Source organism: Lagenorhynchus albirostris, chromosome 15, assembly GCF_949774975.1.
Source record: "Lagenorhynchus albirostris chromosome 15, mLagAlb1.1, whole genome shotgun sequence".
Taxonomy (NCBI): Eukaryota; Metazoa; Chordata; class Mammalia; order Artiodactyla; family Delphinidae; genus Lagenorhynchus; species Lagenorhynchus albirostris.
Window position 1 is genome coordinate 7,929,325 of NC_083109.1, and position 13,792 is coordinate 7,943,116.

General features: G+C 40.6%; 1 protein-coding gene across 3 annotated transcripts in view; it reads right to left on the reverse strand.

The window, feature by feature from the left end:
- The window catches only part of DOK5 (docking protein 5), a 141,668-nt gene that overhangs the window by 26,317 nt on the left and 101,559 nt on the right, over positions 1-13,792 (reverse strand). For 2 of the 3 annotated variants that reach the window (XM_060122694.1, XM_060122696.1), the window contains exons 5-6: positions 13,429-13,618; positions 782-917 (exon numbers count right to left, since the gene is read on the reverse strand). In XM_060122694.1, coding sequence (XP_059978677.1) covers positions 782-917; positions 13,429-13,618 — 326 coding nt within the window. The remainder of the gene's footprint in view (positions 1-781; positions 918-13,428; positions 13,619-13,792) is intronic. The other variant, XM_060122695.1, reaches the window with a different exon arrangement.

The following is a 13,792-nucleotide window of genomic DNA, read 5'->3' on the forward strand; positions in this document are numbered from 1 at the left end:
GTTTCCTCTCAGCCCTCTTCTCTCACCTTCATTTTCTCTCTGACCTCTGCTGACATTTGAAATGACTACTTCTGCTACAGTTAAAAATATTATATATATCTATAGATAGATAACCCACATAGCTGTGTCTATAGATGTCCATACATATCCAAATTGATTTTAATGTACATACACACACACTGCAATGGACTGGATATTGTGTCCCCCCCTCCCAAATTCATATGCTCAAATCTTAACCCCCGAAGTGATGGCATTAGAAGGTAGGGCCTATGGGAGATGCTTAGGTCATGAGGGCAGAGCCCTCATGAATGGCATTAGCGCTCTTACAAAAGAGACCCCACAGAGATCTCTCACCCTTTCTGCCATATGAGACACAGTGAAAAGACAGCCATCCATGAACCAGGGAGTGGGTCCCACCAGAATCCACCGGCACCTTGATCTTGGACATCCCAACCTCCCAGTGAGGAATAAATAAATTTGTTTTTTATAACTCACTCAGTCTATGGTATTTTGTTGTAGGAGCCCACGTTGATTAAACACACAGGTAACAACTGAGGCACAAAGCGGGTAAGCAGATGATGAGGCGGTGTATAGTTACTGTGTTACCAGGTGGCCTTTTGGAGCTTTTCAAGGATGGCATTTAATCCAAGTACTACACTGCTGAGTACAGGAGTAAATCTTCTGCCCAAAAATACACTGACCATATTTTCAGCACAAAGATTCCAAGACTAAATGCTACAGCGGCGTACACTGGGTCATAAGCAAGAAATTCCACACGTACCATTGAATTTTTCACGCTCTGTAGCAAGCGCTCGTGCTGCTCAGCTATGGCCAAGGCAGCAGAGTGGACTTTCTGGTAGATGGCCTCCCCATCTCGCGTCTGAAAGATAAACAGCCCTTCACCAGTCTCACACATCCTGTGAAAACAAAGACAGAGAGCTTCTGAAAACCAGCTCCTACAAGTTCAATGCGCCTAAAGCCTAGAAGAGTCTGATACGAGGCTCATTTATTTTGTATGAGATTAGGATCCTTGTTCACATGTGCTAAACAGAGTTAACTAGAATCAATGTGTTCGATGAATTGGTATTAATAAGGACAGGGAACCAATCACGCTAAGCCAAAATGGTGCCCCATGTTTTTTGTCCTGTAGGTTTTGTCATAGAAGGTTAATAAGCTGTTTCTGGATTCTTAGTATAATCCCTCTACTTCCTGTATGAGTCTCAAAGAGGACACCTGTGCTACGGCCTTCCCATCACAGTCCGTGAATCAGAAACTCATCAGAAACGGCGCCATGTAGCTCAGAGGTAAAAGAAGGATTCTATGACTCTCAAATTCTGTCCTAACCTTCCTTACAGACAATGGCTTGAAGAATGATTTCACTCCCAAAGGCAACTATGCTTTCCCAAATCACAGATCAAATTTTACTCTAGGTGTTCACTCCATGAGATGAACCAAACACAGCTAAGAGGTTTTTTTTTTAAATGAACATAACTTTGCTGAATTAATGTGTGGAACATAAGGGAAGTTACTCAAGGAAAGCTAGATGGGTTTCAACATTAATGTTAAGGATTAAGAAGAGGATCATTTCTACCTCAGACTGTTAGAAAATGAATTATATTAATAATGGAAGATAGGTACACATAATTAGGCAAGAACCAAATAAATGTGTTTTAACTACTATATATACACGCACACACACATACATACATGTATATATATATATGTATAGTGTGTTACATATAATTAATAAATATATTTAATTACTCTAAATATTTTTAAAGACTTGGACAAAATCCTATTATCAAGGATAATTTTTAAAAGGATATTTTTTAAAGTTCTGATTTTGATACATACGTATATCAAAGATAAACTAAGAGGTTGTTTTTGTTTTAAAGAACAATATTTAATTATTACATTATTTATAATTATTAATAATTACTTCATTATTCTAAAATACAATTCCACTCCTTCCACCTCAGAATCTCTTGCTGAAAAACTGAATACTGGCCTTAATGCCTGAGTTTTGCTCACATCTAGAGGCTCACATCTAAAGAACTTTTTAACACAGCATGGAAACCAAGCAAATTTTCAACCCAAACCTGTTAAATATTTTATCTATTCCAGTCTATGCAGTTAGTGCAATAAGAAAGGAAGACGTATCCTTATTTTCCACAGTTGGCTCAATACCACGGCCATATGGCAATTTTCAGCACATATGGCATAGCATACGTTAATTGGTCAAAACTTGCCTCGCTTGAATTTCACTAATATGGACCATGTAAGAAGAAAGAGAAAAACTAGAAGGCTCTTTCAACCAGCTAATATAAAGAACTAGCTTATGAGGTCGATCATGTGATTTTAATTATTGAGTCATCCTAATCCAAGGAAGAACTAAAAACTAAAATTCAAAGCATATTTACTCAAGTCCCATTTCCTTCCTGAAGACTTCCTAAAATACTTCAGTCCTCACTGCTATCCCCTCTTTATTTGATCCATCATACAAATTTGACTCTGCTACTTGGCACCTAATTCCGCAAGGTTTTAATTTTTTCACACCACTTTTTTTTTCCATCAAATATGGAAATATAATTTGTTAAGAGGAGGGTAACCTCAATCAATTATTAAACAGGAAGAGGTGCTCTTCTGTTTCCTCTAGGGCAGAGGTCATTTTTACTTACTTAGATGCCAACCTTGGTTGCAGAAAGGATGAAGGTACCTGTTACTGGGAAACATTTGTAGGAAAATTGATTCATAGCAAACCCTGCAGCTGTGTTTCTAAAACTTGACAATCTAGTGGCTTTTAAGGTTTTTGTAACGGCAACCCGCAGTAATAAGTATAGCTTAGATTGTGACCTAGTACATCTGTTGATCTATTTATCTATCACCTAGTTATTATTTAGCTATTTATCTAACATCAATTTATAATATGTTAATATTTTCTATTTTATATATATATATATATATATATATATATATAGTTTTTTTTTTTTTTTTTTTTTTTTGTGGTACGCAGGCCTCTCACTGCTGTGGCCTCTGCCGTTGCGAAGCACAGGCTCCGGATGCGCAGGCTCAGCGGCCATGGCTCACGGGCCCAGCCGCTCTGCGGCATGTGGGATCTTCCTGGACCGGGGCACGAACCCGTGTCCCCTGCATCGGCAGGCGGGCTCTTAACCACTGCGCCACCAGGGACGCCCCTCTATTATATTTTTTAATACCAGTGGTGAAGTGCTTAATTTACATTATGACTCACTAACTAGTGAAATCTACTCTTTGAAAATCACTCTTTTATCCAATGTCTGCTTTTGGTTAACATAACAAAGCCACAACCATCCTTTAATGACATTTGACTCTCTAAATAATTACTGTGATCAGAAACAAACTAAATCAAAACAGAGTATCAAGTATTCTTCTTGAAAGTACACAGACTTTCCCTGCCTCCACCTAAGGACCTGAAAGACACAGACACTCACACACATACACACACTTACACATACACACACTCACACATACACACTTACCACTTACAGAAAGAACCAGGAGTCACAACCTCAAATTCCATCAGGGTTCAGACAAAGAACGTGAATGGATAAAGATGCTCAGACCCCTACAGCACACAGCCACACAGAGGGAGCGTAGCTAATGGACACCAGCCACCCGTCAGCCCTGGTCACATTTAAATGGGGAAATACGAGCCCAATGTAGCCACACTTTTGATTGTCTAAGAGAAATCAGAAATTTTGATTTTTATATGAAATAACCTGAATTTTTAATGTTGGCAACTTTTTCCTTTTTTTTTTTGTTTAAGCTGTGGGAGCCAAAATGCCTCTAAGGACCAGATCTGGCCAAGAGGCCGCCAGTTTGCGTTAAAGGCACAAACATGCACTAAAGAGCTCTAAACAGAACAGGAATTAGGCCTTTGGTTTGCCTAATTGTTGGGACTTTCATCTATACTGTTCAAAGGTATATGCCCTTCAGTGGGACAGCAGCGACCCAGAAAGCGTGGATAATGTACAAAATTGACCTCAGATGCTCTTCCATACAGTCTCTTCTAACCTCTACCCACGAGTTCTTTTATTTCATTCATGCCCCTCAACCCAACAGACTTGTTTGGTGCTGTTTCTATAAATTTATTTAGTTATTTATTTTTGGCTACGTTGGGTCTTCGTTGCTGCGTGCAGGTTTTCTCTAGTTGTGTCGAGTGGGGGCTACTCTTTGTTGCGGTGCGTGGGCTTCTCATTGCGGTGGCTTCTCTTGTTGTGGAGCACAGGCTCTAGGTGCGTGGGCTTCAGTAGTTGTGGCTCGCGGGCTCAGTAGTTGTGGCGCACGGGCTTAGTTGTTCTGCGGCACGTTGGATCCTCCCGGAGCAGGGCTCGAACCCTTGTCCCCTGCATTGGCAGGTGGATTCTTAACCATCATGCCAGCAGGGAAGTCCCTGGTGCTGTTTCATCAGCAGCTTTACAAGCCATTTAAAGTGTTATTAGAGGCCTTTGGCAAAATAATATAATGGGCCAACTTCCCAAGGCAAGTAAGAAGAAAATAGGGAAAAAAAGAAAAAGGGAAAGGAAAGGAAAGGAAGTCAAAAAAAAAGCACATCAAAGGGGTAATGGTCTTACATAACCTAATACGGCTACGTCTGCTTCACATCTCTGGAGAAAACACAACACAGAGCAAAGACGTTCTAATGGGTTCATCTATCACAGACTTGCAAATACACAGTCTTGACGTTTTTCTTTTTGGCCACACCATGCAGCTTGCAGAATCTTAGTTCCCCAACCAGGGATTTAACCCAGGCCCACGGCAGTGAAAGCACTGAGTCCTAACCACCGAACTGCTAGGGAATTCCCTTCAAGTCTTGACTTTTAATGGTCCTGATTCCTTTCTTTCTCTTTACCCACTGACTTTGACCTTGGACACTTCTAGCATCCGAAGCCGTCCCAAATGCCCCAAGCCTCTTTCCTGATGGCCTTATGCTAACAGAACTAGTGGATGGAAACCTAGAGGAAGTAAAATAATGAGTTTAAGTTGGGCCTTTCCTATGTCCTTTGTGAAGATAAGGTTCAGATATAAGAACTCTGTGACCATATAGATGCACATATAGCTTTGAATTTCTCAGTAACTACTTTGCCTAAATGATATGCCTGTCACTCCAAACCATGGATTATGCAATTAGTTAAGAATCCATAAGAAAATCCATGAGAGCTCAGAAAGTATTGGGAAAGTCATTCATTCATGCACACAGTAACCATGTATCAAGGCAGCATGGAATAAAAGGCTTGGTAAAGGTACAGACTTGGGCTCCAGACCGCCTGTCTGGGATTGCCCCTTACCAGCTTTGTGCCTGGTACACGTTAGTTAACTTCCCTAAGCCTGCATATCCATCTGTAAAATAAATATAATGATAGTAACTGTCACCTAGATTTATTAAAAGTATCAAATATGATACTCAGAATGCACAAAGCACATCTTCAAATAATGTGCACTTCCATTATTTCACTGGAATGTAAGCTCCACGTGGACACAGATTGTTTTCTAATTTATTCACAGCTTTTCCACCAGGGCCCAGCACAGGACTTGGCCTATATTTAGTGTCCAATAAATAACTGTAGAATAGATTAGGAAACAGCAGACAGGGCAAGGAAAGGAGTGACTGAGAACTTTATCCAGGCTTCCTTGAGCAAGTTTTATTTAAACTGAGGGGTCACTGAGCCACCGTGGGGAGGGAAGTGGTTTGGATGAGAAAGCAGGAAGAACAGTGTGACAGAAACAACTGCACACAGAATGCCTTGAGGTGGGACAAAGCTAAGAGACAAGAGGACACGTTGGAGAGAGGGCGGGGGGAGGGGCGGCCCGCATGCCACGACCCACAAGGGCTCTGAAACAATGCTCTTCACTGTCTCCAAGTCACCACCTGCATGCGACAGCTTGCACTGGCACTGAACGCCCAACTTTCTAATCTTTGTTCCTTCCCTTTGACAATGACATTCCACACCAGCATAGTTCATTAGAAAAATACTAATGGAATTGAAATTATGAAGACCAAAATAAATGACCTCACGGAGGACAGTATTAATAAGCAAACTTATGAAGTTAGAAAGCCAATCGACTCAACAGTTCCTCACTTTCCAGATGTATTTTGTGCATGTGCGTGTGTACATGTGTATGTGTGTGCCTTTAGGATATTTAAACATTGCTAAAAGCAGAATGTATCTTACCCTCAACATGTATATTTAAGATAATCTTTTCTTCTCTCCATCCCTGCCATAGGGGTTATTAGATCAGTATTGATTTTTCACTTTTACAATTATATATTATAACTGAAAGAATGCGGTACTTGTCACACTAACATTAGGCAAATCATAACAGCGGCTGCAATGGATGTAAACAAAGGTAAAGGCAGAGGCTTTGTCTTTGAGGAGTTTACAATTCGTTTGGTTAGACAAGATCTACACATGCGAATGGGTTCAAAGATAATATAATGGTAGAGTGAGCCGTTACAGGTCAGAGGAACAATCAAGAAAGGAAAGGTGGGCTTCCCTGGTGGCGCAGTGGTTAAGAGCCCGCCTGCCGATGCAGGGGACATGGGTTCGTGCCCCGGTCCAGGAAGATCCCACACGCCACGGAGCGGCTGGGCCCATGAGCCATGGCCGCTGAGCCTGCGCGTCCGGAGCCTGTGCTCCGCAATGGGAGAGGCCACAACAGTGAGAGGCCCGCGTACCGCAAAAAAACAAAAACAAAAAACTGCACCCCTCCTTTGACACTTTCTATCGAACATCTTTATTTTTCACTGTGGGACTTACACCTTCTAACATCTGTTGTACTTTTTCTTAATGTTTGTCATAGTCTGTATCCCCTCTCCTCTAGAGGGTAAGTTTCATAACAACAGAACACATGTATGTTTTATTTATTGCTACATACATAGTGCTCGGAACCACACCAGGCTCTCAGGGTACACTCAGGGAATGTGATGAAAGAAGGCATAATTCAATTTTTACTAGTCCTTTACTAGAATTCTGAGGTACTGTCATATATAAAGTGGTCACATACACTAGTGGGCCATCACCTATGAAAAGATGGTCGCACCACGCAAATAGCCAACAGGTATACAAAAAATGCCCCACATCACTAACCATCAGGGAAATCAAAACCACAAGGAAATATCACCTCATACCTGTTAGAATGGCTACTGTAAACAAGACAAGAGATAACAGGGGATGGTGAGGACATAGAGAAAAGGAAATCCTTGTGCACTGTTGGTGAGAATGTAAACTGGTGCAGCCACTATGAAAAATGGTATGGAGGTTCTTCAAAAGATTAAAAACAGAACTGCCAAAAGATCCAGCAATTCCACTTCTGGGTATATATCCAAAGGAAATGAAATCACGATCTCAAAAGAGATATCTGCAACCCCATGTTCACTGCAGCATTACTTACAATAGCCGAGACATAGAAATAACCTTAGAGTCCACTGGTAGACGAATGGATAAAGAAAATGTAGTGTGTGTGTATATACACAGACACTGGAATACTATTAAGTCGTAAAAAAAAAAGAAGACAATCCTGCCATTCGTGACAACATGGATGGAACCTGAGGGCATTATGCTAAGTGAAGTAAGTCAGACAAAGAAAGACAAACACTGTATGATCTCACTGACATGTGGAATCTGAAAAAAGCCAAACTCATAGAAACAGGGAGTAGAAAGGTGGTTCCCAGGGGTTGCAGGAGGAGGAAAAGGGGAGATAGATGTTGGTCTAAGGGTACAGACTTCAAGCTGCAAGATGAGTAAGTTCTGGGCATCTAATGTACAGAATGGTGACTATAATTAAAAATACTGTATTGTATACCTGAAAGTTACAAAGAGAGTAGATCTTAAATGTTTCTCACCACAAAAAAAGGTAATTACGTGAGGTGATGAAGGTGTTGACTAACCTTACTGTGGTGATCATTTTGCAATACATACACGTATCAAACCATCACCTTGTACACCTTAAACTTAAAGGATGTTCTGTATCATTTATACCTCAATAAAGCTGGAAAAATAAATAAAAATACGCCTTAAATTTTTTTTTAAAGATGGCCACAAGACAGGAGGCATTGGTGAGTGTCTAATTTCTTTTTCCGAAGGTCACAAGAAAGTCATCCTTTCCTTTAAGGATTTCATATGCTAGAACCAACCACAGAAGCTCAAAGGTAAGAGGGGACCTAGCTAAGCTTCTTATGATGGCCTTGTCTTGTCCGTGTTCACACCCACACACCTAGCACAGTGTCTGGCAGAGAACAGACGGGCAATAATGAAAGATCTTTAAAGATGATGATTAAAGAGGTTACTCTGTAGAGTGGAAAGGGGACTCTCCCTTCTGATTTCACACGCGCCTCCACTCAAGCAATATTTATAATACAATTATAAATGAAAATTTATAAATAAAAAATCTAAAATTATTTTTTAGATCGATGCTAATGAAGAATGAATGGCCATATAAATGGCACAACTGTAGTTTGTTTTCTTTCAAAAGAAGAGAATTTCACTTCCTTTGAGCTAGGCTGTGTGGGATCTAACGCATTTGTATTTAAATTTCTCTATTCAACATAGTAGGAAGCGCCAAGTACATTTTATTTGTTAATTTGCTTTCAATCCTTTAGTAAGAATGAATATATGCTCTACAAAATATTTAAAAGTGAGGGATTACTAAGTAGCTTAGAATCAAGAAGACAAATAGAGAATATCCAAAGGTTTATATGAGAATAATGGTCCTTTTACAGGTACACTCATCTACAGTTTTCTTCTCCAATGAAAAGTTATTTCACCAGTTAAACTTGTTTTTAGAGTGATATATACAAGACACAGATGATTTCTTTTCCAAGACTGTTCAGATGTCTTTACATCCAGAAAAAGCCTTTTTCACCAATTTGTGCACTCCATTTAAGGAAAAGAATTTGTATATGCAATGTCAATTTTCACATATTCTTGGCAAACCTAAAAGTTTCTCTCAAAACGATGTCAAAAGCACGAGAGGGACATTCTCTGGCTGGTAAAGAGAGGCACCCATGTGTGGTAATTATTCACCACTTTCTGCCAAATGTCACCTGAGCTGCCCTCAGCCCTGCAGGTGCTAAACCGAGGGTAGTCATTTAAATCGGTCAGGAGGTAGGACAGAGCCTGACACTGAAGCAAGCGGGGAACTGGGCAGCCAACTGTGAAATTCACAGGGATACTTACTGGACACCTGCCACCATGCTTTAAACAGTAACGTTTCAAGAATAGTTCCATGGGAGATGTTGCCGCAGTTAAAACTTCATGTCAACTGGACCTTCCCATGAAAAAATCACAGACCCTGCCAATCTGATGAGCTTCACTGAAGCCTCAAGGCATTCCAAGTGGAAAGAAACAAACAAACAAACAAAAAACTAGAAAAAACTCAAATAAAATAAGCAATGTGTACTCTTCCCCCATCCCTCCCCCCAGACAAGCTCATTGTTCTTTATCTCCAGGGGCAATAAGTGGCAATTAATTGTGCAACTGCACTTTATTAAAAAGATTATATTTCAACTGTGGAATTCTTCAAGGAAAAAACAGAGGTACGGTCAGCATTGCCTATATTGGGGAAGAGAGGGAGAAACAGCATCTAGAAGACTCTAATGACCTTTGATCAGGATACTGCCGCCCAGGAGAGATGAACAATTCTGACTGCACTCCGAACTAAAAGAACAAATAGGAGGTTCCAGAATTAAGGTAAACTAAGATAATTTATACATGAGTGCTGGTTATGCAGTACGCCTTCTCTTCCTTAGCTCTGGAGAGCTCACTCAGAACTAGGCTAACCTAGCAGAGTGGTGATACTTAGCCTTCTTAGAATCTATAGGGTTTGGAAGTAAGAAGAGCTGAGTGTGTTCCTGAATCCACCATTTACTTACTGCTCTCATGCCTTTGGATCAGTCGCACAGACGCCCAAGTTTCCCCTTAGGATGAGCATAATAACATCGCCTGGTTTATATGACGAGCAAATGGCTTAAATGAGACAGTGCATGTGAAATGCTTAGTACAGCAACTTTTGTATAGTAAGGGCTCAGTAAGTATCAGTATTTATTTTCAATGGTTGATATGCTTGTTAGAGCAGAGTTTTTCACCTGGATAACTGGACCTGATAATTCTTTGTTGTGGGGCTTGTTTGTGCAGCACACGTTGTGACAACTAAAAATGTCTCCAGACTTTGCCAAACGTCCCTTAGGTGCAAAATCACCCCTGGTTGAGGACCACTGTTCTGCATCTCAGCACCGTTATGAGTGATATTATTAATTACAGTCAAATAGCTGCTTCTCCCTATTTGCTTTGAGAAATTATTAAATACTGTACTGGACACATTTTGTTAGTTTTTTTTTAAACCTCACATCCCTTCTGATGGTGTCAATAACCTCTTCCTGCTTTGGGAGAACCACGCCCATTCTATCTGTACCCTGTGTGCTTTCCATAAAGACCTCAGTGCAGTTCCTGACACATAGTGAATGGAATGGTCAATGTATGGTAAGAATCTATCTCTCTTCTATTGGCTGACGGTGTGAGACGACCTCAAAGCTCCTGGAAGCCCCATGTGGAGCAGAGTGAAGCCAGCTAGAAGAAACAAGACTATGATATAAAACCTAGGGTCCTCATTTGGACTCTGAATCAACCCAACCCAACCCAAGCCACCTCTGCTCCCTGGACTTTGGGTTCTGAAGGCCGACAAATTTCTTGTCTGCTTGTGTCAGTTTGTGTTGACACAACTGCCTACTACCTGCCAGGTATTATGCCAGGTGTTTGTATATGTACCTTTATTTAGTCTTCATGGCCATCTTGTGAGAGACATAAATTATACCCATTTTACAGGTGGCCAATGGAAGCTCAGAGAGTTAAGTCATTCACTCAAGGTCCCACAGCCAGTATGTGATTGACTATAATTTCATTTCGTTTCCTCCACCTCCCAGCCCAGCTTATTACGCGTGCCCCATTGTCAATCCTGATGCAGTGAAATGGGCCATTCAGCAGGAATAACACTTAGCTCCAAGTCTAACAGAGGCTTTGCCTAGACAGAGCAGAACTTTGCCCAAGGTCTTAGGAAGATTCTCTGCATTCTAGAGGGGAAATGTTGTGACGTTTTTGCAGACGCATGCTGGATATGTGAAAACGATCTGCCTAGAGAGACTTAACTCCTGTTCATCTATCAACGTGAGACAGGGAGAAAATTATCTTAGTTAATATGACACTGCCTTATTTTGAACACATCCAAAAATAGCCAAGGGAAAGAATTATCTTCACTAATAAAGTGAGGCAGATGTGAAACCTTTACACTTGGGGGAACATGAATGATCTTATATCCTGAGCATCTTGATGGTAACTATAAAAATTCATCTTTGAGTTTCAGGCAAAATATAAAATAGTATGATTACCTTGCATTTAACACTGTCTGGATCCTGCAAACCCAGTCCTGTTCCAAAAGTTATTATGATAAAACCTCAAAGAGACTATTAAGAGAAGCCCAGCACCTTCTGGGTCATCTATATGCATTGCTGCTTTTACCTAAGACCACCCGAGAAGGAAGTTATTACTTAGATAAACTTACAAGGGAAGTTAAACACTTTGTAAGTGGCCAACAGCTAAGAAAGAATAGCGATCGGGACCTAGGGTCTCTCTGACTCCCAAATCAGTGCTCCTTACACTAGGAACCACACTGTTTGGGAAATGAGCGAGGTCCTAAGAATACATTCCCGATACTTGTCCTTCCGATTGTTCGTTCAGTCTCAGGTTTGCGCCGGCCCCATAAAGCATGACCACTGAACAAGATGCTGCTCAAAATCAATAAATATTCAAGTCCCCACCATATCTGAGGCACAACACTGTGTGGTACGGGTTGTAGGTACTACAATCATCTAACCACTGGAGTTCGTGGACAAAATACCCAAAAGTCAGACCATAAAGAGACCAAAGTCATGAACCAAAAAGCTCCTTCATTTCCCGAGTCAGCACTTTACGGCTTTTGGTCAAAGAGGAGTATTTCTGAACTTCATGTCCCCAGTACAGCCTCACTTTTCTTCCACCATTTCTTTCACTTGAGGTCCTTCAATATCTCCCCACATCCACATCTGCTACCTCTATCCTATTATTTAAAAAATATGAACACGATTATACACAAACACCTACTTAAAAATCTATATGGTTTGCTATCACACTTGGGGGAAATATCAGTCTTTAAAATAATCTCCTAGATCCTTAGCAGTTCTACTAAATGTCAATATGAAGAAGTTAAACTTTTGCAAGCTATGAGCAGTATTAAAACCTGGAAGATCGAGATAATTTTTAAACAGTTTCAAGTAGGGCTTCCCTGGTGGCACAGTGGTTGGGTGTCCGCCTGCCAATGCAAGGGACACGAGTTTGTGCCCCGGTCCAGGAAGATTCCACATGCCGCGGAGCGGCTGGGCCCGTGAGCCATGGCCGCTGAGCCTGCACGTCTGGAGCCTGTGTTCCGCAACGGGAGTGGCCACAACAGTGAGAGGCCCGCGTACAGCAAAAAAAAAAAAAAGAAAAAAAAGTTTCAAATAGTCATGAGATACTACAAAGGTTTACTAAATTTTTAGCCTTTGGAAGTGACAATAAAAAGCCATACATACCCATTTCCTATTATTATTTCCTATAAATAGAGTGAATCAAAGAAAAGCTGAAAAATATGAAAGTTGGAATAAATGCTGCCCCAAATGGGCCCCAAACATCTTGACCAACGCAGAATTCTTCTGCACGTCAATATGAAATACGAGGTGTACAGTCAATAGAAAAGCCTATTTTCTATGATGAAACATCTTTCATAACCAGATTTCACTGGTTACAGTTAATACATAAATAATTTCTGAGGGAATTCCCTGGCGGTCCATTGGTTAGGACTCCGCATTTTCACAGCCGAGGGCATGGGTTCAATCCCTGGTCAGGGAACTAAGATCCCACAAGCCATGCGGCGTGGCCAATAATAATAATAATTATTATTTCTGAGACCGAAGCAGGGAAATACACCCACCTTCCCAAACAAATTCTTAATTTTCTATCAAGATTCTCCTATAAGGATAATAAATAAGTAGTTCTGACATAAGAAGGAAGCTGCACTAAAAATTAAAGTTTTATTTGCTAACTTGAGAAACTTTGTGTCTCTGGGAGATTCACCAATGCGTTTATACCACTTCCATTTCCAGGTACTTAAATTTTAAATAGACCAAAAAAGAGCTGTGTGGAAAAGAAGAATTTAAACACTTTCTAGGCTAGTTGTAAGAGCATCAAATTGATCATATTTCTGAAAAGTGAATTTTAAATAATTGGGCTTTGTTTATAATAGAGTGAACAGATGAATGTGAGTGGAGCATTATATGACATGAACCTGGGGAAAAAAGTGTAGAAAAACAGTCATGAAACTCACCTCCCTGCCTCAAAAGTGAACCAAGCAGCATCTCGTCCATACCGCCGCAGGGCGCTTAGCGGCCAAGAGATGAGTTTGACTCTGGGATTCTGGACGTCCCAAAGACAGATGTGCTCATATGTAATCTGCAAGGCACATTCGCCATGTACATCTAAGTTAGGAGATGGCATCAAATACACATTGAATCTCTCTGGGAGAAAAACAAAAGGTTAGTCTAAAATCCCCAGGAATAAAACATCAAAGACATTGTAGGAACAAAGAGGCATTTCAAAGTAATTCAAGCTCTTATTCTAGGTTTTGGTTGAATATTCAGGAAGATAAACCTTTCTCATAAATTAACAGTTCCAGTAAATGATTTTTTTAA